At 39.2% G+C, this 26,546-nt stretch overlaps 1 protein-coding gene and 1 long non-coding RNA gene across 3 annotated transcripts in view; one reads left to right on the top strand and one right to left on the bottom strand.

Annotated features, from left to right (window-relative positions):
• myo19 (myosin XIX) overlaps nucleotides 1-26,546 on the top strand; it is a 64,728-nt gene that overhangs the window by 8,375 nt on the left and 29,807 nt on the right. Inside the window, exons 2-9 of one of the 2 annotated variants that reach the window (XM_072589589.1) lie at nucleotides 13,849-13,996; nucleotides 15,612-15,760; nucleotides 16,248-16,361; nucleotides 18,379-18,511; nucleotides 21,268-21,337; nucleotides 22,533-22,635; nucleotides 24,325-24,421; nucleotides 25,521-25,597. In XM_072589589.1, coding sequence (XP_072445690.1) covers nucleotides 13,849-13,996; nucleotides 15,612-15,760; nucleotides 16,248-16,361; nucleotides 18,379-18,511; nucleotides 21,268-21,337; nucleotides 22,533-22,635; nucleotides 24,325-24,421; nucleotides 25,521-25,597 — 891 coding nt within the window. Of the gene's footprint in view, nucleotides 1-13,848; nucleotides 13,997-15,611; nucleotides 15,761-16,247; nucleotides 16,362-18,378; nucleotides 18,512-21,267; nucleotides 21,338-22,532; nucleotides 22,636-24,324; nucleotides 24,422-25,520; nucleotides 25,598-26,546 lie in introns of those variants that run through there. The other variant, XM_072589590.1, reaches the window with a different exon arrangement.
• LOC140491433 (uncharacterized) overlaps nucleotides 1-26,546 on the bottom strand; it is a 40,890-nt gene that overhangs the window by 2,311 nt on the left and 12,033 nt on the right. The window contains exons 2-4 of the long non-coding RNA XR_011963309.1: nucleotides 18,353-18,436; nucleotides 1,151-1,247; nucleotides 245-366 (exon numbers count right to left, since the gene is read on the bottom strand). This is a non-coding gene — a long non-coding RNA (uncharacterized lncRNA). The remainder of the gene's footprint in view (nucleotides 1-244; nucleotides 367-1,150; nucleotides 1,248-18,352; nucleotides 18,437-26,546) is intronic.

Here is a 26,546-nt window from a genome sequence, read left to right as displayed (position 1 = left end):
GACCTATCACCTTCATCCCCTCCCCCACTCACCCATTGTACTCTATGCTACTTTCTCCCCATCCCCATCCTCCTCTAGCTTATCTCTCCATGCTTCAGGCTCACTGCCTTTATTCCTGATGAAGGGCTTTTGCCAGAAACGTCTATTTCGCTGCTCGTTGGATGCTGCCTGAACTGCTGTGCTCTTCCAGCACCACTAATCCAGAATCTGGTTTCCAGCATCTACAATCATTGTTGTTACCTACCTGGTATATGAATGCAGGCCAGCTGTGGTCTCCTTTGACGGCTCTTTACCCAGCACTATGTCCATAGTATCTTCAGGTCCCTTTCTCTGACATGGCGTTCCAACATATTTTACGGTGACATCCTGTTGCCAAAACAAATGGAACAGAGTCAAAAACTGGCGCTAGAAAAAGCACAGGAGTTCAGGCAGCATCCAAGCAGCAGGAGAGTCGATGTTTCTGGTTTAAGTCCTTCATCAGGAATGTGAAAGGGGAGGTGGGCTAAGAAATAAATGCAGGGGTGGGGTAGGGCTGGGGGGCAGGAGGGAAGGTGGGTGGGATGGCGATAAGTGGATGCAGGTGGAATTTGATTGTGATAGATTAGCGGGGAGGGTGGAGCAGATAGGTCAGGTCAAGAGGGCGATGGTGAGTTGGAGGATTGCATCTGAGATGTGGTGGGGGGTGGGGACATATGGAAACTGGTGAAGTTACTGTTGATGCCATGTAGTTGAAGGGTTCTGAGGTGGAAGATGAGGCGTTCTTCCTCTACTTGGCAGGTTGCTTTGATTTGGCAGTGGAGGAGGGCAGAATTTGCTTGTCCTTGGGGGAGTTGAAGTGGTAGTCATAGGGTGGTGGGATTGTTTGGTGTGTGAGGGCCAGAGATGTTCCCTGAGCTGCTCCCTGTGTTGGCGCTTGGTCTCCCCGATGTGGAAGAGGCCACATCGAGAGCAGTGGCTACAATAAATGAGGTGGGTGGATGTGCAGGAAAGCCTCTGCTGGATTTGAAATGACGCTTCAGGGTTCACTATTTTCTATTTCATCTGCATCCACCTATTCCCATCCCATCTACCTTCTCCCCCAGTTCCACCCACCCAAACCAACTTCCCCTTCCACACTCCTAAAGGGCTTATGCCCAAAACATCAACTCACCTGCAGCTTTGATGCTGCGTGACCTGCTGTGCTTTTTCCAGTGCCATACTTTTCGACTCTGACTCTCCAGCATCTGCATTCCACTCTTCCCTAGTTGCTGAAAAATAATGGAACAGCACTTAGTAGGAGGTTCCTGGTATTCAGTTTTTGAAGTGATGAGTAATTGAGGTTTAAGTATGGCACCATTGGAGAGAACAGCCAAGATACTGGTGGTAGTGAGTACCTCCTGCCTCTACTGCCGTGTCATTGCATAAGAAGGGTGCCGTGGAGCCTGAAAACAAAATAATGAGGTGAATAGCAGAAAACGTTTGAGACAAGTCAGCATAAGGCATGGCGAGAAACCCTCTATGAATCTCCTTAAAAATAGCTGCCAGAAAATAGGACAATTCAGTCAGTAGAATCCTTGTCATGTATACTAATCAATGTTCAGTGGTACAAAATCAAATTGAATGGTGATGTCAATTTGGGGGCAATTCACTAAAAAAGCTTTTTAGTATACTGAAACATCAGATTTTAATTTGGCTTAAGTCTGAAGTTAATGCCTGCTAGAATTAAGAATAAATTGTCATTTTTTAGAATTGATTATTTACTCTTATTTGGGAAAATTTCTGGTAGTAATTTGTAAAAAGAGCCTTCATGAGTAGAGCATGATCTTGCAAATGATTGATAGGGCTATTGAATTGAAACTGAATCTTATGATCTGGTTGTAAATACAAGTGCTTTAGTTTGTGGAGGGATGTATGTCCAAGAACTGGGCAGAGGACGCCATATTGTTGCCGCACAAAGTGGATAACAAAATTTTTTTTGCCTTTTTGGAAATAGAAAAATTTAGTAAAAATTCTGATTTTTTCAAAAATAATTCCAGAGGATTTGTTAAAATGGTCTTTGAGTGTACAATTTGCTTTATTTATGGTATATTTTGCCATCCATGTCATGATCCATGTCCATTCTTCTAAGAGAAGAAAAAAGGTAATTTAACAAAGTGTGCAAGATCTTAAAATGCTTGACCACTTTCTGCCCAGATTGAACTGCAGCAGGGTTTTTCTAAAAAATTAATCAATGTTACTGTAAAAATTAATATGGTTATTTGATCATACTTTTTAGATGTTTCAATGAATTTTGGGAGCAACAATTTTAATGTTGTTTCAATGCACCTTGTTACAATCTGGCAAGAGACGGTTGATGTGTAAATAGAAATTCAAACATCTCATTTTAACTAATAGAACTATGCCACAAGACTTCAGCTTCTTTTAACAAAATAGAAACTTTATTTTCAGGGAGGAAAACAGAAAACAGGGTCAGTTAGCTTGCTATCTATCATAGGGAAGCTGTTAAAAGCTAATATTAAAGTCATGATTTTGTGAAAGGGAAATCATGATTAACCAATTTATTTGGTGTTTTTGTTTTGAGATATAAACATGCGCTGTAGATAAAGGGGAACTGGGAGGTGTACTCTACTTAGATTACCGAAAGGCATTTAAAAATGTGCCAGATCATCGGTTACTGCAGAAAACCTAAGCTCATGATGTAGCAAGTAACATATTGGCACGAATAAAAGATTGGCAAGCTCATGGGGAACAGTAGTATGAATGGACTGTTTGCCAACCAGAAAACAATGTTCCATAGAGGCCAGTGTTGGGGCCATAACATTTTTCAATTTTATGTAAATGACTTGGATGAATAGATCAATAACACAAAGATGGGTAGAAAAATAAGCTGTGAAAAGGACATTAGGTGACAAATTGATAGAGATGGATTAAATGGGTGGAAAAAATTTTGCAAATGTGGGAAAATGTGAAATTGTCCATTTTGGCATGGAGAATATAAAAGAAGCATATTATCTAATTGGGTGAGAAATTGTAAAAAAAACTAGGATGCTGAAAGATCTGAGTATCCTAATGCAAGAATCTCAACAGGTTTGTGTGCAGAATCAGGAAGTAATTAAGAGTTAATAATGTTATTTATGATGAGGGAAATTGAGTACTTAAATTAATGAAGTTATGCTTCATTAATATAGGGCACAGGTGAGACCTCACCTGGCGGCACGATGGCTCAGTGGTTAGCAATGCTGCCTCACAGTACCAGGGACCCAGGTTCAATTCCAGCCTCAGGTGACTGTCTGTGTGGTGTTTGCTCATTCTCCCTATATCTGTATGGGTTTCCTCCGGGTATTATGCGCACTATTGGTCTCTTTATTGAAGGAAATATGTAAGTGTATTGGAAGCAGTTCAGATGTTTACTAGACTAATACCTGAAATGGGTGGGTTGTCTTATGAGGAAAGATTAGACAGATTAGACTTGTATCAGCTGGAGTTCAGAAGAGTAAGAGGTGACTTGAGAAGGATCTTAGCAGGGTAGATGCGGAAAGTGTGTTTCCTCTTGCGGAGAAATCTAGAACCAGGGGTCATTTTACAAATAAGCTGTTCCCTATTTAAGACAGAGATGAGGAGTTTTCTTTTCGCTCATGGTTGTGAGTCTTTGACAGTATCCTTCTTAAAGGCATTGGAAAATATCTTTGAATATTTTTCGGTCAGAGGTAAATTCGTAAGCAAAATGGTAAAGATTATTGGGGGAAGGTTAGATGGCAATAAGGAGTAACCAAATCTTATCAAATGGCAGAACATGCTCAGGGCGAAGTTGCCCACTTCTTCTACTAATTCGTATGTTCATATGTATGTGGAATGTGTTAGAGAAGAATATTTGAGGAAGTTAACATTATTAACACTATAGATCATAACTATGTGTCTTTTGCACTCAGGTTTACTTAAAATCACCCTCCAAAGTCTCTAATAAGACACATAAACCATTAATCTGTAGAGACCACGCAAAGGTGTGCTACAGCCCTCTGAAGAATCCTCCTCAGCTCCAATTATTCCAGAGAAAATATTTTCATTTGCCATTTCTTGACTGTGGATTCCTGCAGACTATCCTTTATTCTGGTTACTTTTCAATCCTTCCAAGCTAATTACTTTCTTTTTATAAGAGGTATTAGGCAAGAACTTTCGAAAGCTGATTGGAGGCAGATGTTCGCAGGTAAAGGGATGGCTGGAAAATGGGAAGCCTTCAGGAATGAGATAACAAGAATTCAGAAAAAGTATATTCCTGTCAGGGTGAAAGGAAAGGCTGGTAGGTATAGGGAATAAAGAAATTGAGGGTTTGTTTAAGAAAAAGAAGGAAGCATATGTAAGGTATAGACAAGATAGATTGAGTGAATCCTTAGAAGATTATAAAGGAAGTAGGAGTATACTTAAGAGGGAAATCAGGAGGGCAAAAAGGGGACATGAGAGAGCTTTGGCAAAAAAAAATTAAGGAGAAGCCAAAGGGTTTTTACAAATACATTAAGGACAAAAGGATAACTAGGGAGAGAATAGGGCCCCTCAAAGATCAGCAAGGCGGCCTTTGTGTGGAGCCACAGAAAATTGGGGAGATACTAAATGAGTATTTTGTATCAGTATTTACCGTGGAAAAGGATATGGAAGATATAGACTGTAGGGAAATAGATGGTAAAATGTCCAGATTACAGAGGCGGAAGTTTTGAAATGCATAAAGGTGGATAAATCCCCAGGACCTGATCAGGTGTACCCGAGAACTCTGTGGGAAGCTAGAAAAGTGATTGCTGGGCCTCTTGCTGAGATACTTGTATCATCGATAGTCACAGGTGAGGTGCTGGAAGACTGGAAGTTGGCTAACGTGGTGCCACTGTTTAAGAAGGGTGATAAGGATAAGCTAGGGAACTGTAGACCAGTGAGTCTGACCTCGGTGGTGGGCAAGTTGTTGGAGGGAATCCTGAGGGACAGGATGTACATGTATTTGGAAAGGCGAGGACTGATTAGGGATAGTCAACATGGCTTTGTGCATGGGAATTAATGTCTCACAAACGTGATTGAGTTTTTTGAAGAAGTAACAAAGCGGATTGATGAGGGCAGAGTATTAGATGTGATCTATATGGACTTCAGTAAGGTGTTCGACAAGGTTCCCCATGAGAGACTGATTAGCAAAGTTCGATCTCATGGAATACAGGGAGAACTAGCCATTTGGATACCGAACTGGCTCAAAGGTAGAAGACAGAGGGTGGTGGTGGAGGGTTGTTTTTCAGACTGGAGGCCTGTGACCAGTGAAATGCCACAAGGATCGGTGCTGGGTCCTCTACTTTTTGTCATTTACATAAATGATTTGGATGTGAGCATAAGAAGTATAGTTAGTAAGTTTGCAGATGACACCAAAATTGGAGGTGTAGTGGACAGCGAAAAGGGTTACCTCAGATTACAACAGGATCTTGACCAGATGGGCCAATGGGCTGAGAAGTGGCAGATGGAGTTTAATTCAGATAAATGCGAGGTGCTGCATTTTGGGAAAGCAAGTCTTAGCAGGACTTATACACTTAACGGCAAGGTCCTAGGGAGTGTTGCTGAACAAAGAGAACTTGGAGTGCAGGTACATCTCTATGACTCTAAGAGATAGCCTTACCACCGTAAGGCTACCTATTTCCAGCTAGCTTCAAATTTTGACTGTCTTTCAGGTTCTGTTTCCTCACAAGATTCAAATTGAGATTAAGCTTCACCTACCTTCCACACTTTCATGATGAAGTGGTATTTTACTTTGTTTACAGTACAGGTTAAGCTAACTACCATTTCCTTTGGCTGTTGTTCTTTTGTGAGCTGCAAACTACTCACACTGCTAATTCCAAGCTGCTACTAACTCTCAGCAAATATTCAGATAAATTGAAAGCAAATAATGCCCCAATACTCCACCGATCACCATGGTGACATAGTCAGCTCTGGAGTGTGCTCTTACTAACCTTTAGATTAATTATCTATTATTTACAATTTTTTTCTGTGATCTGAGCAAATAAATGGACTTACAACCTTTCAGGGATATTGATTATTTTCAAAACACGAAATGTCTGCAGAATGCACTGTGGTACAAGGAAAGCAGACATAATGCCACAGGCTTTCTGTTTTTAAAAAAAGCCTATCGGCTGCTTTCTGATCTTACCTTTCTAGCTGTGAGCCTCTTAATTCAACATGATCCCAACCTTTTAAGTGTGATAGATTTCAAATTTGTATTAATTGCATTAATCCTATTTTCTACAATCATGACTTTAATTCCTAAAACCAAAAGCTATTCTTCAAAACACAGTGAACCATGAACGAGAGACTTGCAGCAATCACCTGAGTCCTAAATATGTATATAATCTACAGAAATATCTACAGGAAGATATTTTTGGAATAAAATATGCTGGATGTGTTCCTAATTATCCTCTTGCCCAATTTGTAGATAATGCCACATATGATGAGAAGTTTTATCACCTCACAACCAGTGGCAAAAAAGAAGATAGGCTTATTGAGCTCATAATATTTTGAGAGAAAACTTCTGATTGTTGCTGTGTTTGCAACACCTTTCTAATTCTTGCTCTTCTGGAAGGTGTTGTCTCCTTACTTCAAAATAGTCCTTTAGATGCTAGTTGATTTCCACTGCATTAAAGCTCATGCTCCAAATTCATGAGATTTACTAGCGAGTCTCTGCAGGCTGTTGAGGCTGAACTGTTTATTGCAGCTGCGTGTGTTCTTCTTAGAACATAGAACATTACAGCACAGGCCCTGGCCCTCGATGTTTCGCCGGCCTGTGAAAATAATTTGATGCCCATATAACCTACACTGTTCCATTATTATCCATATGTATATCCAACACCCATTTAAATGTCCTTTAACATCAGTGAGTGTACTGCTGTTGCAGGCAGGCCTAATACTCTCTACCCCTAATATCTGTCCTAAATCTCTCAATTTACAGCTGTGTCCCCTCATGTTAGCCTTCACCATCCGAGGAAAAAGGCTGTCATCATCCACCCTATCTAGTCCTCTGATGATCTTATACGTCTCTGTTGAGTCACCTCTCAACCTTCTCTCCAATGAAAACAGCCTCAGTTCTCTCAGGCTTTCCTCGTAAGACCTTCCTTCTATACCAGGCAACATCCTTGTAAATCTCTTCTGAACCCTTTCCAAAGCTTCCACATCCTATAATGTGGTGACCAGAACTGCAGGTAATACTCCAGGTGCAGTCTTACCAGTGTTTTGTACAGCTGAAACATGACCTCGTGGCTCCTAAACTCAATCCCCCTACCAATAACGCCAACACACCATATGCTTTCTTAACAACCCTATCAACCTGGGTGGCAACTTTCAGGGATTTATGCACCAAGACACTGAGATCTCTCTGTTCATCTACACTGCCAAGAATTTTACCATTAGCCCAGTACTTGGCATTCCTCTTATTTCTTCTGAAGTGAACTACCTCACACTTTTCCACATTAAACTCCATTTGCCACTTCTCAGCCCAGCTCTCCATCTTATCTATGTCCCTGTGTTACCCACAACATCCTTCGGCACTATCCACAACTCTGCCTACTTTAGTGTCATCCGCAAATTTACTAACCCATCCTTCTACGCCCACATCCAGATCATTTATAAAAATGACAAACAGCAGTGGCCCCAAAACAGCATACCGCTGGTAACTGAACTCCAGGATGAACATTTCTCATCAATCTCCACACTTTGTCTTCTTTCAGCTAGCCAATTTCTAATCCAAACAACTAAAATCACCTTCAATCCAGAAACTCCGTATTTTGTGCAATAGCTACTGTGTGGAACCTTATCAAATGCCTTGTTGAAGTCCATATACACTATACACCATATCAACCACTTTACCTTCCTGGTTTGTCACCTTCTCAAAGAATTCAGTAAGGTTAGTGAGGCATGACCTACCCTTCACAAAACCGTGTTGACTATTCCGAATCAAATTATTCCTTTACAGGTGATTATAAATCCTATCTCTTATAATCTTTTCCAACACCTTACCCCCAACCAAAGTAAGGCTGACTGGCCTATAATTACCAGGGCTGTCCTGACTCTCCTGCTTAAACAAGGGAACAACAATTGCTTTCCTCCAGTCTTCTGGCACTACTCCTCTCGACAATGATGACGTAAAGATGAAGCCAAAGGCTCTGCAATATCCTCCCTGGATTCCCAGAGAATCTGACCCCATCTGGCGCAGGGGCCTTATCTATTTTCAGATCTTCCAAAATTTCTAAAACTTCCTCTTTGTCAACCTTAATCCCATATAATCTTGTAGCCTGCATCTCCGTATTCTCACTAACATTGCCCTTTTCCAATGTGAATACTGACGAAAAGTATTTATTAAGCGCTTCCCCCATGTCCTCAGATTCCACACACAACTTTCCACTATTATCTTTGATTGGCCCTAGTCTTACTCTCGTCATTTAAAAAAAAATTACTGATATAACGATAGAACGCCTTAGGGTTTTCCTTGATCCTATCTGCCAACAACTTCTCATGTCCCTTCCTGGCTCTTCTTAGCCCTCTGTTTAGATCTTTTCTGGCTAACTTATAACTCTCTAGCCTTCATGCCTCATCAATACATAAGCCTTCTTCTTCCTCTTGACAAGTACTTCAACTTCTTTAGTAAACGATGGTTCCCTCTCTCGACAAATGTGAATGAGCTCCACATTTCAAGTATGTCCATCCCCTACAGTTTTCTTCCCCAACCTAAATCTTGCCTAATCACATCATAATTGCCTTTCCCCCAGTTATACCTCTTTCCCTGCCTATTGCTATTGTAAATGTAACCGAATTATGGTCACTATTGCCAAAGTGCTCACCTACCTACAAATCTCCAGTACCAAATCCAATATGGCAGCACCTCTTGTTGGCCTGTCTACATCCTGTGTCAGAAAACTCTCAATGCACAAAGTGAACAAAAACTGACCAATCTAAACTACTTGAACTATAGTATTCCCAGTCAATATTGGGGAAGTTAAAGTTCCCCCATAGCAACTACCTATTACACTCGCTCGTATTGAGAATCATCTTTGCTATCTATCCCTTCCTCTACATCCCTGGAACAATTTGAGGCCTATAGAAAACTCCCAACAGGGTGACCCCCCCTTGTTTCCTGTTTCTAACCTCAGCCCAAACTGCCTCAGTGGGTGAGTCCTCAAACATTCTCTCAGCTGTTATAATAGTCCCCTTGATTGACAATGCCACACCTCTTTTTCTCTCTCCCCCCCCCCCCCCCCCCCTTTACCACCATCTCTGTCCTTGCTGAAACATATAAGTCCTGGAATCTGTAACAACCATTCTGTCCCTCTTCTAGCCATGTCTCTGAAATGGCCACAACATCGAAATCGCCAGTACCAACCCATGCTGCAAGTTCACCCACCTTTATTCCTGATGCTCCTGGCATTGAAGTACACACATTTCAAACCAACATCCTGATTGCTGGTGCCCTTTCGTGACCTTGTAAACCTATCCCTGACCTCACTCCTCTCAACCTCCTATACATTGGTTGCCTGAAGTTCGCTTAATTGGTCCTAGCAGTAGTTTTTGGTTAATGAATGGGAGAGATCAAGAACTATAGCTAATTTCAGTTGCTTTTTCACTTTTCATAAGCCAGTATGATCAAGTAAATTGCAGTACTGCCTCCCAAACGAAGATCAGCCAGCAGAGCACCAACTCGTAATTTTTTAAAGCCAAGCCAGATCTGTGTAGTTCAGTTCTTCCTATATTTATCATGATAAAGTTTGATTCTGACTTTACAAGTAGTGTACTTTCCTTACCTGTTTACAAAGCAAACCGAAGATGTTAATCGAGGTAAAATCTCACAGTAACTTCAAAAATTCATTTCTGGATTTCTCAAGATGAAGAAGTTGCCAGAGCCGATTATAGTAGATGGATCAAAAGAAGGTGAACACAAATACAGATTTTTTTTTTAATTGTAAGGCTAAATGATATGAATGGGGGGATGAATTAACGTTTTAGTTTCATCAAACATGGGAGAGTTGAAGCAAGTGTGGAAGTGATGGTTAATAGAAAATTGGCTCAACATCCAGCAAAAAACACTTTTTGTCATCTTTGGTCAGCATTGCAATAAACACATCTTCACTTTTTCATTTCGTTAGGATGAGGAATGCTTGGTTCTAAGAAAGAGAAGTGAATTTCATCTTTCATAATGAGCGCAAACATCTGTTGATGTTGACCTTGGGATTTTCATAAGTTCAATGTAGATGATTGTCTTACCAAGAAGAATTGGATGTTTTGTTGGCTGGTTTCCTACTAGTACATCGTGCAGGTCAAATGTTTTAATTTGTCCCTTATATTCTACATTAAGACATTTTTAATTCAGGCAGAGAAACCGTATGATCATTTTAGGTACCTGATAGCCACATCTCCAGCTCCAAGGTTATTTGTTGATCCCTTTTAGTTATATCTCAACTCCAACTCAGAACAATACTCAAACAAAAACAGAAATTGCTGGAGAAATTCAGCAAGCCCGGCAGCATCTATGCAGAGAAAACAAAGTTGACGAAAGTTTCAAGTCCAGTGACCCTTCTTCACTGGACTCAAAATGTTAATTCTGTTTCTTTTTTTATGTGGAGTCACAGAGATGTAGAGCATAGAAACAGACCGTTTGGTCCAACTTGTCTATGCTGACCACATATGCTGACAGACTTGCTGAGTTTCTCTAATTTCTGCTTTTGGTTCAGATTTCCAACATCTGCAGTTCTTTGTTTTTTATCAGAATATTACTCACTGTACTAGTTTGATAATCCTCATTAGTTCATACACCAGCCATCCTATACCTCCTTGGAAGAGTTTGCTAACAGGGGCAATTTATTGTTGTGGTCCCACCTAGGGTCCTTACAACTGACATATGGAGGAGTCTTTTGTTCGAATGGGGACTTCAACTGAGACATCAGAATTGAAAAGTAATGTTGTATCTTTCTGGGCAACCCTCCAGGCCCCTAATCTCTAAACACAGTCAGTTCTGTCGTAACGTGTGTTTCTTTGAGCAGTTGAAGAATTTAGACCATTATGTGTAGAATGCGAACTGTCCTTACCTACATTGACTATAGTCTGATTCTGGCCCCACTAGTTTAAATAGTGCAGCTATTGTGCAAACTGGACTATCGCATTTATTAGAATTGCCTGAAATTTGTGATGAAGGTTCTAATAAATTATCAAGTTTTGGAACTTTGGGTTCTCAAGTGGAGGTGAATGGGTTTTTGGTCTTCAGTTCTAAGAGGATGACTTTGTTGGAAATTTTATTTTTCATTGGGACAAAACAGCATTTCCAAGAAATGTGACTTAAGCTAAATGACTAAATAATTAATTAATTGGTGAGATAATTTAAGTGTTTACTAAGTTGAGCTTTTATGATCGAGAAAAAGAGATGCCAGAGGACAGAAGCAGGGTCAGTTCTGAAGAAAAGATCTATACCAGCAAATGTACTGTTTAACAGCCTCAAAAATATTCAAAGTAACAGGAAAAAGGCCTGATTTTCTTTCCTTGGATTTCAATAAGAAAAATCAATGAACTAACTTGTGTTGGAGTATTTCAAGGAACAGAGAGAATCTCACATTGTGGATGTGCAGCGAGTTTTTGAAGGGAAACACTTGCAACCTCATCATCAGAATAAAATATTAAAATGTGAAGATAGGAGGGGTTGAATGTCTATAAAGGATATTTGCTGGGGAAGAGTTGAATCTTTCTGCTGTTCTTTATATTAAATTTTCAAATAGTATATAGCTTTGGTTTTTACTTTTCTATAATAATCTGGTGCTCTTTTGTTAAAAGTACATTGGCAGCCTTGTGTGAGTACGTTTAGTGACTCATCACCAAGATAAACAAATTACAGAAGTAAAACTAATGGCCTATCAAGCCAAGTTTGGCTCTGGGTTGTGCTACCATCAGCTGGGGTCATAATATTACAAAGACCAGATGCAGAGATCAGTGCTTTCTGCACTCTAATATTCTAACTTGCTTTTTTCTTTTCATGGAATTCTGTTACCAGATTTATTAAACCTAAAAACATAATGCAACATTTTTGTATATTTTAGATCATGTGCCACTAACCTATGTCTCATGAAAAAGAGAATGAATTGGAGTTTTGTAAATAATTAGTGCTGAGATTACAAGTTCAGTTCAATATTTTCAAGTGTGTTGCATGCTCAATTCAGCAGCACATATACTAAATGATACAGAGAGAACAAAGAAAAGTATTAGTGGACCAATATCTGTAATGGTATCCATTCTGTAAAACAAACGTATATTAAAAAAGCTGGCTCTGAGGGAGCTGGACCAGTGTGAGAAAAAAATAATCAGGAGTGTCAGAGGTTAAAAAAAACAGGAGTGTATTAGATTCTATTCACTCTGAGGGCTGGCTCTGAGGGAGCTGGATTAGCATCAAGGACTCTGTGTGTAAATGAAGGGTGACTTAGTAACAGGATTTTAGCCTCTGTGGAGTTTTTTTTATATATAGGTCGTTGTCTAACACTTTCTGTTTTTGTTTCAAATTTCCAGCATCTTCAGTTCCTATTATTTATTTTCATTTGCTAGGAAAAAAATATAATAAAGACAGTCCCTTCTTCTGTATATACGTTTGGGCCCGGGTGTCCTTGGAGAAGGAGCATGCGGTGTCTACTAACACCCTCAAGGTTTTCAGGGTGATGTAGGCACCACAGTTGTGGAGTGTTTTATTTCCCCCTCTGACTCTATTTTGATTTAAACCCTGACCCTCTTTCACTTTTGATCACTGAGCATTGCCCTTCGTTGAGGAGGGCACTGCTTGTCACTGGCCACTCAGGTTTTCCTTTCTTCCTGGTGGTGGAATATGAATAAAGATTTATGCACTTCTTGTTTTTCACTGTGTCTTACATCTACACCCACACATGAAAAAGGAAAGAGAAAAAAATATATATAATAAGGAGATTCCCCTCTTCTGTGGTGATGTCCAGGCCCGGGTGTCCCTGGAGAAGGAACACGCAGTGTCTACGCACAACCTTGAGGTTTTCAGGGGAATGTGGGCACCACAGGGAGTGGAGTGCTTTATTTCCCCCTCCGACTCTATTTTGATTTAGTCCCTGCCCTCCCTTTCACCTTTTTGATCACTTAGCATTGCCCTTTGTTGAGAAGGGCTCTGCCAGTCACTGGCCAGTCAGATGTTTCCTTTCTTCGTGGTGTTGAAATATGAATAAAGTTTTCAGCACTTTTCATTTTTTTCACTGTGTCCTACATCTGCACACACACATTGGTGCTGGTGAAAATAAGCACTATATCTGTTTGGCGATAGTGTCGGGGTTTATTTGAAAATATATAATAAGGAGATTAGAATCTCCTCAGTTCAAGTGACTGACTCCAAACTGGCAGGCCTCACAGTCAGTGTACTGTGGGGGAAAGAGAGTTACCTTGACTGGGAGACATTGCCTTTGTTTTTCTTTTTTTTGTGTATGTTTTTGGTTTTCTCTCCTTTTATTAGGGGGAAAAAAATCTTTTAAAATATGAAAAAATATAATAAGGTGATTAGAATCTCCTCAGGTCAGACAACTGACTCCAAGGTGGAAGGCCATAGCCAATGTGCTGTGGGGAGAAGTTCCTTTGACTAGGAGACATTGCCTTCTGTGTTTGTTCTCATTAAAAAAATTAAAAAAATATAATCAGGAGATTAGAATCTCCTCAGTTCAGGCGACTGACTGAGTTGACTGGCCATAGCTAGTATGTTGTGCACAAGTGAATAAAGACTGACTTGGTGACGGGATACCAGCCTCTGTACAGTTATTTCATTAAGCAAGTGGGTTTGTACTCTAACAAAAGTACCTGCTGACTATTTTATGATTCTATTTATAGAGTAATTGTTTCAACAAGTTCCACAAAGCTTCAGATCACTCTATATTAAATCATACTCTTGAAGAAGTAAAAGCTTTTCTCATCAATGAAGAGGAGTTACACCAGTTCGATGACCTCACTAAAGTCAACCCAGTGACAACTGCCACAGGTAACTACTTAACTGGTTACTTACATGATATATGCAGCATAGCTGTTTTTAAAATATTGGGTGTTTGAATATGATTCTGGTATTTTGTGCATTTTTAATGGTTAGACAAAGCACATGTTAAAGTGAGTGTGATTGTAGTTGACATTAACACTGCATTTGACTACATTTGGTGTCAATACCTAGCACAAAGGAAGATGGTTGAGTTATTGTAGATCAGTCATCTCATCTCCAGGATATCTCAGCATGAATTCTATGGGGTAATGTCATAGGTCCAACTATGTTCAGCAGCTTCATTAATGAATTTTTCTTTATCCTAAGATCAGAAATGGGGACATGTGCCAATAATTCACAATGTTCAGAACATTTGTGACTCCTCCGATAATGAAGTAATCTATGTCCAAATGCAGTAAGACCTGGACAATGTCTAGGTTTGGCCTGAAAAATGGCAAATAACATTCATGCCATACAAGTGTTAAGCAGTGGCCATCTCCAACAAGAAAGGATGTAACCATTGGCCCTTGCATTCAGTCGCAATACCATCACTAAATCTCCCCCATCAATGCCCTGGGAGGTGACCAGTAATTGAACTGGCCTAGCCATATAAATATTGTGTCATCAGAGGCTAGGAATCCTGCAACAAGCAATTCACCTTCAGATTCCCAAAGCTGTCCACAATCTACAAGGTACAAATCAAGAGTGAGATGGAATACTCCCCATTTTCCTAGAGGAATGCAACTCCAGCAACATTCAGGAAGCTCAACACCATTTAGGACAAAGTAGCCCACTTGATTGGCACCACATCGACAAATATTCACACACTCACCACTGACAAACACTAGTAAAAGTGCACTATAAGATGCATTGAAGAAATTATCAAGGCTCCATAGACACTGCCATTCAAACCCGTGACCAATACCATCTAGAAGGACAAGGGCACCAGTTGTGTTGGAACATCTCCACCTTCAAGTTCCCTTGGAGTCATGCCATCCTGACTTGGAAAAATATCACTGTTCCTTCGGTGTTGCTGGCTCAAAATCCTAGAACTTACTCCCTACACCAAATTAACTACATTGGTTCAGGAAGGTAGCTCACCACCATAATGACCTGGATGGCATTTGGGACTGATTGATAAATGCTGGCCCTGTCAGTGAAGTCTACTTCCAATGAATAAATTTAAAAAACATTGAGTGATGTGAAACTATCAATGTGAAATAAGATGTCACTGGAAACACATCTCAGTACCCGTTACGTTCAGTAAAAGAAGACTGATTTTAAAAAAAAGATGCGTCTCCACCAAAAGTACATTTACAAGAATGGGCTGATTTGATGGATTTCAAGGGATGCTTCTCCCCATGTTCATTGTCCAAGGTTGAGGAATTATTACATTATAGTAGTCTGATTGTTCTAACTTAAAAAATGCCAAACAACATTCTGGTAGAGATGTTGGGTGTACATGGGGATCTAATGTTAAATGTACATATTCTTTACAAATATTGTATTATAATTAAAATAATTTTGATTAACAGATTACTGTCCAAAACAAAATACATTAGATCATTCAGCATTACAGTATTCAAAAACCTGCATAAATTCATGTCCTCCTTCTGTCTCCTAGTTTTAAAATGTCTACAAGCAAGGTATGCGGCTGGTATATTTTATACCAGTGCTGGGTGTACACTGGTGGCTCTTAACCCATTCCAGCCTGTGCCTAACTTGTATTCCCCAGACATTATGAAGGCGTACCACTCTGCGTCTCGACCGCAGGTAACTCTAGTATAGAATTCTGCTTGGATGATAAAAGGGGTTTTGAAACAATTAATTAATTTAATGCTATTCTTGATAATTCTGTAACCTAGATAATCAAAATATTAACATCCTAATTGTGCCTCGTTTATTCTAACCATTTATTAAATGTAACATACACTGTAGTTACACCACAAATTTACAGAGACTGCATAAAGTAGTCTTTAAAGTTAAGTAAATGAGAAAAAAAATCCCTCTGGTACCCTGGCTATATGGGTTGAGAATTTATGAAAAACTGCTTAATTAATTTATCTAATGGTGGTTATGTGATCAGAAAACTAATTTTAATCTCTACACAGACACATTAGCAGCATCTGGTTTACATTTGTGCTGGCTTAAACTTTCCAGCTTTACATCATTAATAATCAAATACGTTTTCCTGTTTTGTTGCTTTTGTGCCTATATGGATAGATAAAACCATTTGAGAGATTAAATCTTTGTTTTTTAGGAATTGAAACCGCACATCTTCACGATGGCTGAGGAAGCATTCAGGAATGTGCAAAGCCACGTTGAACCAGTTAACCAGTCACTTATAGTCAGTGGGGAGAGTGGTGCTGGAAAGGTAAGAACTCAGCATGTGAAATGTAGGAAGAATTAATAAATCTACCTTGTGCAGAAGGTAACTGGTGTGGTTATAGAAAACTATGGAAAGCACCTAATCATTAAAACTGATTAAAATAATAAGATTCCATTTAATTTTCTTTGTTGATCTGTCTCTCCTTTTAATAATGAGGCACAATCATGAAACAGTTGAAGGGTGTGGTGCTGGAAAAGCATATACAGTTAGGCAGCATCCGAGGAACAGGAGAGTTGACTCTCCTGTTCCTCAGATGTTGCCTGATTAGCTGTGCTTTTCCAGCACCATGCTCTTAACTTTGATCTCCAGCATCTGCAGTCCTCACTTTCTCCTACGTTCATGAATCAGTAAGTTCAAAGCATTGCGTTATATTTTTCAGTAGTGGTTTAATGGCAAATCTTATTAAAACTGATGAAGTGGGAGATGGCACAGGGCAGGGTGACATTAGGCACACGGACACACAAGATGGCTGCTGAGTCATCAGTTAGCCACGTGACACATAAGATGGCTGCCGGTCCACAATATGGAGAGAGACAGCAGAGCAAATACAGACACTGCCTGGGGCCACCAGAATGCCAGCACGATGCAGTCACAACCTAGTTGATTAATTTGTGGTGGGTGGGGGAGAGAATACACATGAGTACAAAATAATACATGGCTTGGAAAAGGTGGATGCTAGGAAATTGTTTCCGTTAGACGAGGAGACTAGGACCCGTGGACACAGCCTTAGAATTAGAGGGGGTCATTTCAGAACAGAAATGTGGAGACATTTCTTCAGCCAGAGAGTGGTGGGCCTGTGGAATTCATTGCCACGGAGTGCAGTGGAAGCCGGGACGCTAAGTGTCTTCAAGGCTGAGATTGATAGATTCTTGTTGTCTAGAGGAATTAAGGGCTACGGGGAGAACGCTGGTAAGTGGAGCTGAAATGCGCATCAGCCATGATTGAATGGCGGAGTGGACTCGATGGGCCGAATGGCCTTACTTCCACTCCTATGTCTTATGGTCTTATGGAGTAACGTACACTGCCCACTGAAGTGTCTAGGTCCACCCAACACCTTTGATAGAAATGCTTACAGCTTGATACGGACTCAATACAAATTGCTCATGGCCAGGTCTGCAGTAATCGTCCTTCTCGGGAAGAGCAGTTCGCGCCCATTACTACAGCAATGGACTTCTATGCAGACGTTGAAACTGACAATGTCTGCATTGAAACTAACAACAACCATGCTGAAATTAACAACGCTGCGCTGGAACCGACTGCACGTGGTGGCACGGTGGCTCAATAGTTTGCACTGCTGCCTCAGCACCAGGATCCCAGTCAGGCAACTGTCTGTGTGGAGTTTGCACATTCTCCCCGTGCCTGCGTGGGTTTCCTCCGGGTGCTCCTGTTTCCTCTCACCGTCCAAAGATGTGCAGGTCAGGTGAATTGGCCATGCTAAGTTGCCCATAGTGTTAGGTGCATTAGTCAGAGGGAAATGAGTCTGGGTGAGTTACTTTTCGGAGGGTCAGTGTGTACTTGTTGGGCTGAAGGGCCTGTTTCCACACTGTAGGGAATCTAATCTAATCTGACCATGACTGTATCAAAACTATCAACGATTCTGCAATGATTGCCATAAGCAAATCATGTTACAAAGACAATAATTTCATCACTGACCTATTGTATCACAAGATGTATAAAAGTATCTTGACATGCTCCATCAAGAAGAATCGCTGACCACTGTGCTGTTGGTGTCTTTCTCTCCCCGGATCTCTGGTATTTCCTTGAACAATAAACTCTGTCATTGAACCCTGATTCTGACTCAAAGACTGGTGATTTTCCCCATAACACTGGTATTTTAAGAGCTCCAGGATTTGGGAACACACTTTTTCTGTTGAACTTAAAGGCAGCAAAATGACCAATATACAACCAACTATACGTGCTTACTTGTTATGAATGACTAAGTTTAGCAATGTGAAGATTGAACTTTTGTATCATACCTTTTGGTAATATTTTCCTTTTGCAGACCTGGACATCTCGGTGCCTTATGAACTACTTTGCCACAGTTGCTACCTCATCCATTTCTGTTAAGTGCCAGGAAAACGTGGAAAGAATAGAAAAGAGAGTATTAGACTCCAATCCTGTGATGGAGGCATTTGGTAACAAAACTTTCTGCTTTTATGTCTATGCTTGAGTAATTAATCAAATATTTTGCTCTCTCAAACCAGTATTCACATCATATTGTACATATTAGCTAACCAACATACCAGTTTCTGCACAGCAAATTCTTTGATATGGCCAGTGTTGTCCGAGGTAATTTGAAATCACTAAATATTAGTGCTGCAGTGACCTTCACTCACCACTGGCAGTGCAGTCATTGTAAAGGTGTTTGTAGCTCAGTATGAAATCATAGAATCCCTACAATGCAGAAAGAGGCCATTCAGCTTATAAAATCAGTACTGACCCTCTGAAGATCATTCCACCCAGACCCACACTGTAGCCTCATAACCCTGCAATCCACCTAGCCTATATATCCCTGAACACCAAGGGCCAATTTGGCATGGCCAATCCACTTAACCTGCACATGTTCAGAATGTGGGAGGAAACTGGAGAACCTGGTAGAAACCCACAGACATGGGGAGAATGTGCAAATTCCAAAGCTAGGATCGAATGCACGTCACTGGAGCTGGGAAGCAACAGTACTAACCACTGTGCCACACTCCAGCAGGAGTCATAACTGCAAATGAATTCAAGGATCTGAGATGTGTCAGGGTCACATGCAACTGTGAGGTTGATCAAAGAAAACCTATACTTCTGCATTGCTGCTTTCTTCCTCCTGTATAAAATTGAACAGAGAAACAGCCATGGCAGTTTCCAAAATCAGAATTTAGTTTCCAACAATTGAAATACCACTTTAAATACTTGCATTCTTAGAAAAGCAAAATATTATTTGCTTTTATCATTAATTTAAATGGACAAGCCAAGCATATGACAGGTTCGTTATGAATGATTTGAGAATCCTCATTTGAGTTTGCTTACATTTTATTTCTGTGATATTTATCATACAAATTGGTAGTAGTTCATTCTGTGCAAGTGTGATTTAAGTTAATCAAAAGCCATCGTCTTAGAAGTTTGAGAACTTCTGTAATGTTACAGAATAATCAGGAGATAGAACTATATGATCTGAAGAGATTTCAATGGTCGATTTATTTGAAATCAAAGGCTTTGTCAGTACTTTTTGAAAATGGGATTTAGACAGCGTGTCTTTTAGCAATCTACGTGCTAAAACTAATGGAGATCACAAAAGTTGTGTCCACAATTTATAATATGGTGAGTTACCATCTCAGCTGAACCATTTGAGCAGAACAAACAAGTGCTTCTCCAGTAGAATTTGTAATAAAAATATTAACAAATCCCAGATTGACAATTCTGCACCACCTAGTGGGCTACTGTAGGAAATTATTAGTTTAAGTATTGGACATATTCTCACTCTTGTGCTCAAATTAATAATAAGGTATGTCACAGAAAGAATGCTAGATAGTCGGGGTTGGGGAACAGACAGAAAGAAATCAAAATGGGGAAAGAGGAAAATTAATTTAAAAGAATGCTAATATTTGAATTCAACTAATCTTACATGTTAGGAAACCAAATTCAGCTGTAATATTTTTTGGTTAATTCTGGATTTATGTTTTAACATGCAGATAAAAGGACATGGGAAGCAAGTTAATGAAAGTATTGGAAGCCATTATGGATGAAAAGCTGCTTATTTGAATATATATCACTGCACAAAAATTGGCAATTAAAAAAAAATAAGATCAAGAATTAAATACTAGAAAACTTTTGATGTTTTAAAAACAACTTTTGGAGGAATTTTGTCTTAAATAGAAAGTGCCAGATAACAGACACTGAGCGAGAAGGAAGTATTAAGTCATTTTAGCTGGGATAGCAGAACATTTTCCATTGATTGGCTTCAGCCATCTAGAGGTAAAAACAATGACTGCAGATCCCTCCTCTAGCTTATCTCTCCACGCTTCAGGCTCACTGCCTTTATTCCTGATGAAGGGCTTTTGCCCGAAACGTCGATTTCGAAGCTACTTGGATGCTGCCTGAACTGCTGTGCTGTTCCAGCACCACTAATCCAGAATTCAGCCATCTAGATTTTAACTATGACCAGATTTTGAACAACATGTAGGCCAGCTTGAGATACAGTCATAGAGATTTAAGCACAGAAGCAGACCCTTCAGTCCAACTCGTCTGTGCCAACCAGATATCCTAAAATAATCTAGTCCCATTTGCACTTCGCCCATATCCCTCTAACGCTTCCTATTCATATAACCATCCAAATGCCTTTTAAATGTTGTAATTGTACCAGCCTCCACCACTTCCTCTGCAGCTCGTTCCATTCACGCACCACCCTCTGCGGGAAAATGTTGCCCCTTAGGTGCCTTTTACCGTTTTCCCCTCTCACTTAAACCTGTGCCCTCTAGATCTGGACTCCCCCACCCAAAGAAAAAGACCTTGTCTATTTACCCTATCCATGCCTCTCATGATTTTATAAACCTGTATAAGGTCTCCCCTCAGCTTCTGATGCTCCAGGGAAAGTAGTCCCAGCCTATTCAGCCTCTCTCTCTATAGCTCAAATTCTTCAACCCTCGCAACATCCTTGTAAATCTTTTCTCAACTTTTACAAGTTTCAGAACATCCTTCCGATAGGAGGGAGACCAGATATTCAGTTAATGGTCTGATCTGCTGAGCAACATGGTTTTTGAGGCCTAGCCTTCGCAATTGAAGGTGTTGAAGGAAAATAAAGCCTTGCTCCATTTCTTTATGTTAAATTTGCACATGAAACTGAAACTTGCTAAAGACAACATAAATTATGAAGTCATTGATTATCAACAGATTTACTCTTTCATAGGAAATGCTTGTACACTACGGAATCACAATAGCAGTCGATTTGGAAAATACATCCAACTGCAGTTAAACAGGTAGCTTTTTTTTAATAGGTCAGCTGTGTGTGCATTTATTCAATTTCTTAAAAATTGTTTTCAAAAAGCTAATACTTTTTGTGATTTAAGCCAATTATCTAGTGTCTGTTGATGCATGCTTATAATACAAATGTATGGCAAATCACTTAAATTACCACTTCCCTGATGCAGGTTAGTGTTAGAAGATGCTGGGGATACTGGAACAAAGTTAGACCATTTCACCCTTTTAAGTCTGCTTCATCATACACTGAGATTGTGACCTAACACCGATTATCTTTCTTTTTTTCCCATGTCTCTTAAGACATTTTTAAAATCAAATATTTTATCACTCCCCACTGTAAATGTAAAAACTAGTATATAGTTAAATTGCCATTTGTGGAAGAGAGTTCCAAGGCTCTACACCTTTTTGTGTGTAGAAGCATGTTCTAGTTTCACTCTTGAAAGTTATGGCTCATATCATTAACCTATGCCCACATATCCGAGACTCCTAAGCCAGTACAAATTGTTTTCTCAATATACTCTATTTTTTCCCCTTATTATCTTGGCAACTTTGACCAAATCATCTCTTAGCTTTCTACATTCCAGGCAATAGTTAGGAATCTCTCCTCAATCTTAACTTTTGAAGTTGAGGTGTAATCTGCTAAATTCATGTTGTACTCCCTCAAGGCACATATATCCTTCCTAAGGTGTGACCCACACCAATCAAGAAAGTTCACCGTTTGAACCTTTTCTGTGCTAAACTCTCTGATCCATTTAGTTGGATAGAAATTGACTTCTTCTGCAAATGGGTCACTCTCTAGGTAGAACAGATCTTATGAAATTACATTTTGGCAGAAATAATTTGAAGGCAGGATTTACTGTGGTCATGATTCCTTTGTAAAAATGTATTCTGCTTAACATTGTTTCTTTTGAAGCTTGTGCATAAAGAATGATCACTTGGGGAGAATAAATTTTAGAATTTCTGTACGCAAAACTGCTTATTAACTTGTCCTAGGTACTGTAAAAACTGTGGAGTTAGGTAGCTGTGAAGAGAAATTGAAGACCTTTCATAAAAACTTCATGAAATCACCAATAGTATTTTGCTTTTATTGAGGACACTGCTTATTTTAGTCCTTTCTTGTCCAACCAAAACTTTTATAATTTTGTCCTCTTTACCAGACAGTCAGTTCTAACAGTTGCTTGCTTTACTTTCCAGATCACAGCAGCTGGAGGGAGCATCTGTGCAGACTTACCTTTTGGAGAAAACACGGGTTGCCAATCAAGCTCCTTTAGAAAGAAATTTTCACGTTTTTTATCAGGTGAGGCAGTGATTCTAAATAAAGGTGGTTTTCACATTTACTGGATACTAATGCAAGTTTGAATTTGTATTGAAGATGTTGGACATAGCAGGTTATTGGATCCAGGGTTCATAAACTGATAGAAGCATCAATTGAGCTTGATATTAAACTTTGTCAAAGCCAGTATGGATTTATGAAAAGCAAATCGCACTTAACAAATCTGCTAGAGTTTTTTTGAGGATGTAACTAGTAAAATAGATAAGGGGGAAACAGTAGATGTGGAGTAGTAGGATTTTCAGAAGGCTTTTAATACAGTCCCTGAAGAGGTTAATGGTATGTGAGTGCTGCTGGCATGACAGTATTTATTGCCCATCGCTAGTTGTCCTTAGATTTTAAAGGCAGCGATCATACTGAATGACAGAGCAGGATCGAAGGCCCAAATGGCCTACTACTCCTGATTTCTCTTTCTATACCACACTTCACACAATAAGCGAAAAGAAAAAATGTCAATTTTTGAAGTGGTGATTCTTGTTTGGGTGGTGCACACTTATGAGACCTATGTTGATGCAATAAAAATAATATTTTGAAACCTTTTAACAGATATTCTTAGAGCATCTGTGGATCAAATAGAGAAATTAATGTTTCAGAATATTGATGATGTATTCACATCTACCCCATTAACTTAACTGTTTGCTCCACAAATATTGTCTGGCTATCTGACTGTTTTCACTATCTTCTGTTTTGTTTCAGATTCAGTTTCCATTTTGATTTTTTCATACAAATTGATGATAATCTGCAATTGGTCTATTTTAAAACTACTGATTTAGGTTAATTTTGAAAGTTTATACCGGAACCTTGGAAATACACTAAGTGAGGTTTTGGGTTGCAATTTCTTTTTATCAAAAAAATTAATTTGTATTTGTCACTAATGCCGAACAAAGCCCACTTACAGATGGAAATATACTGTTATTTATAAAGATTCCGAGATTGACGCCATTTGCTATGTTTAAAACCAAGCTCACATGGTGTATGATATGTTCAAGTACCTGCATATCACTGCCTGTAAACATTGATGGAAAAATTGACTTTTAGTTTGGAATCTGTGCTTTTAGTTTAATAATCCACATGCTGTTCGAATTCAAAAAAGCCCATATACTTGTTGGTCCATTGGAAATGATGGCCAAGTTTCTTTTACGAACACTGCAGACATTCAGTGCTCTTTTCACATCCAGTTTCTGCGCTTCTACCATAGACCTGTTTAAAAAGCTAATGAAACATTCTCCTTTCAAAGATTGCATATGAACATTTGATAAAGCTTTTGAATTGTAATACTGGCAAACCAGAACTTTATTGCCAATGTACAATAAGGTTTGTGATCAATATTCTTTCCAACTGCACAAGAAGACAGTCACGTAGCAATTAAAAATGTGCAATGCAGGAAACAAACAGGACTCTCACAATCTATGGTTCCTTTTGAGATGCACCAGTACACAGCCATGCAGCAATCTTGGAAGCACTGCACAGCTGGCCATGCACAACAAAGAGCAGTTAGAGGAACCATTGGTTGTAGTAGGGGATATTCAAAAGTGAAACTAGTAGGAATATTGAAACACTTTGCTGTTTTCTTGAATATATTGTTTTTATTATGTTGAAATCATTGCTTTAGCAAAATTTTGAATGTTGTAACCTAGCAGAGTAATTGTTCCTCAGGTAATGAAAGGAGCTACTGAGGAGCAGAGACTGGAATGGGGTCTTTCTGAAAAGGAAGAATTCTTCTGGTTACCAAATGCTGACAAAATATTAGAAGGTTAGCAAGGTTTTTGAACTCTGACCAGTTTTGCATTTGCAAGTAAGGAATCCAAGAATGCACTCATTATTTTAGTACAATATACTTAACTCCTAGATCTTCTCGCACATTGCTCACTGTATTGAAAGATACTCTGCTTTATCATTGTACAGCTATGTAATGCATGATGTGATATATGTAATATTATGCAATATATGATTGAAGTTGATGATGTGGAGGTGTGTTTAAGCTATCCTGTTCATTTTCACATCAGAGCCAAATCCTTTGCATATTCCTGGCCTGAGATCATTCATTAAATCTTTCGCTTGGCAAGTCAGACATGAAAGAAAATTATTTATCAGGCACATCTCATGTCTGTGGCTCTAGCGAATTTTGAATACATTTTTTATTATTTTCTATACCAATTATTTTCACTTTTGTCATTTGCTTGCAATATTGACTTCTTGCTTAAATACTGACATCCTTTGGGGAGAATCAAAGGTTCTTGAGCTTTCGGCAGTGTACCCGACTAAGAAGGCGTTGTTACTTTTGAGGATTTTCAACTTGGGTATCTTGAGAGCAATCTGATGTGAATCCCTGAATTTTCATTCCTCCTTAACTCAGTCTTTGATGTTGACGCCAGTTTTATCACCTGGATTGCTGCCACTCCTCAGTGGCAGAGATTCAGGAATGAACATGAAACTTTCTTATTCTTTTTGGCTTTCAGTTTCTATTTTAATGAAATATGTGAAACTGGTTGCTCTTTTTGTTTTTATGTACTATGTGATAAGTTACAGAATTCTTTCACATATACCTCTGAAACAGATCTGTCATTTGAAAAGTGTTATCTTTGCCTAATGTTGCACTGAGTTTTTTGAACGTCAACACCTACCTTGTTTGTCTGTCTTATTGTGTAGTGATTCTGTCAGTTAATTCATGGAACAAATTTCTAAGTAATATTTTTGAACAGTTTAGTAACCAAATGACCTGAGTAAGAAGGGGAATAGAGTAATGAAGTGTGGAAGAAATTGAAGATATGAATGTTTTATAGTTTATGTGGAGAGCCTGGTCAGCTACTTAAATGACAGTCAAATTGTTTTTATCTTTTCCATCTGTGTAGAGGACCAATTTGAAGAAACCAAAGATGCGATGCTACACCTGGGTATTGACAGTTGCACACAAGACCAGGTATTCAGGGTAAGTGAACCATTAACCTTTACAATTTCTACCTTTCTAAGTTAAGCAGTGACACACTAATCACTGCATTATTTGTATGTGTCATAATTATTTCTGGACTTTATAATAAGTACTTTTTATAAAGTTAAAAATTTAACTTTGTAGATCCCAGTCCAACACCAGCACCTCCAAATAATGACTTATTATGAAATTAGAGATGGATGCTGCCCCTTATCCAAGACTAGTTTAATTGTTCTCTCTTAGTAACAGCTATTCAAATTTGTACACTGAAGACAGATTCATTTAAAATATTCATTGGAGTCTTGAGTCATAGAGTCATACAGCATGGAAACAGACCCGTCTGTTCAACTAGACCATGTCGATCATAATCCCAAACTAAACTAGTCCCACCTGCCTGCCCCTGGCCCATATGCCTCCAAACCTTTCCTATTCATGTCTTTAAATGTTGTAATTGTACCCTCATCCACCACTTCCACAGGAAGTTCATTCCACACTCGAACCATCTGATATACAAAAAGAAATTGCCCCTCATGTCTTTTTAAAATCTCTCTCCTCACATCTGAAACATTTGCCCCCTAGTCTTGAAACCCTCCATCCTAAGGAAATGACAAATACCATTAGCTCAATCTATACCTCTCATTATTTTATAAACTTCTGGGTGAGTTGAAGTAGAATAGTTTAATAAAATGTAGTATAAGGTTGATTCGTAAAGTGAGAAGCTATGGTCCAACATCAGAAAGTAGCCAGGCAACATTTTCACAAAGAGGGTGGTGCGTATATGGAATGAGCTGCTAGAGGAAGTGGTAGAGGCAGGTACAATTAGAATATTTCAAAGACATTTGGACAGTTACATTTGCCAAACGCAGGAGAATGGGACTACTTCCGTTTAGGAAACCTGGTAAGCATGCATGAGTTGTTTCCATGCTGTATGACTCTATTACTCTGTGTA

Source organism: Chiloscyllium punctatum, chromosome 19, assembly GCF_047496795.1.
Source record: "Chiloscyllium punctatum isolate Juve2018m chromosome 19, sChiPun1.3, whole genome shotgun sequence".
Taxonomy (NCBI): Eukaryota; Metazoa; Chordata; class Chondrichthyes; order Orectolobiformes; family Hemiscylliidae; genus Chiloscyllium; species Chiloscyllium punctatum.
Note: the sequence above shows the minus strand (reverse complement) of the source record. Positions and strands in the feature narration are given on the sequence as shown.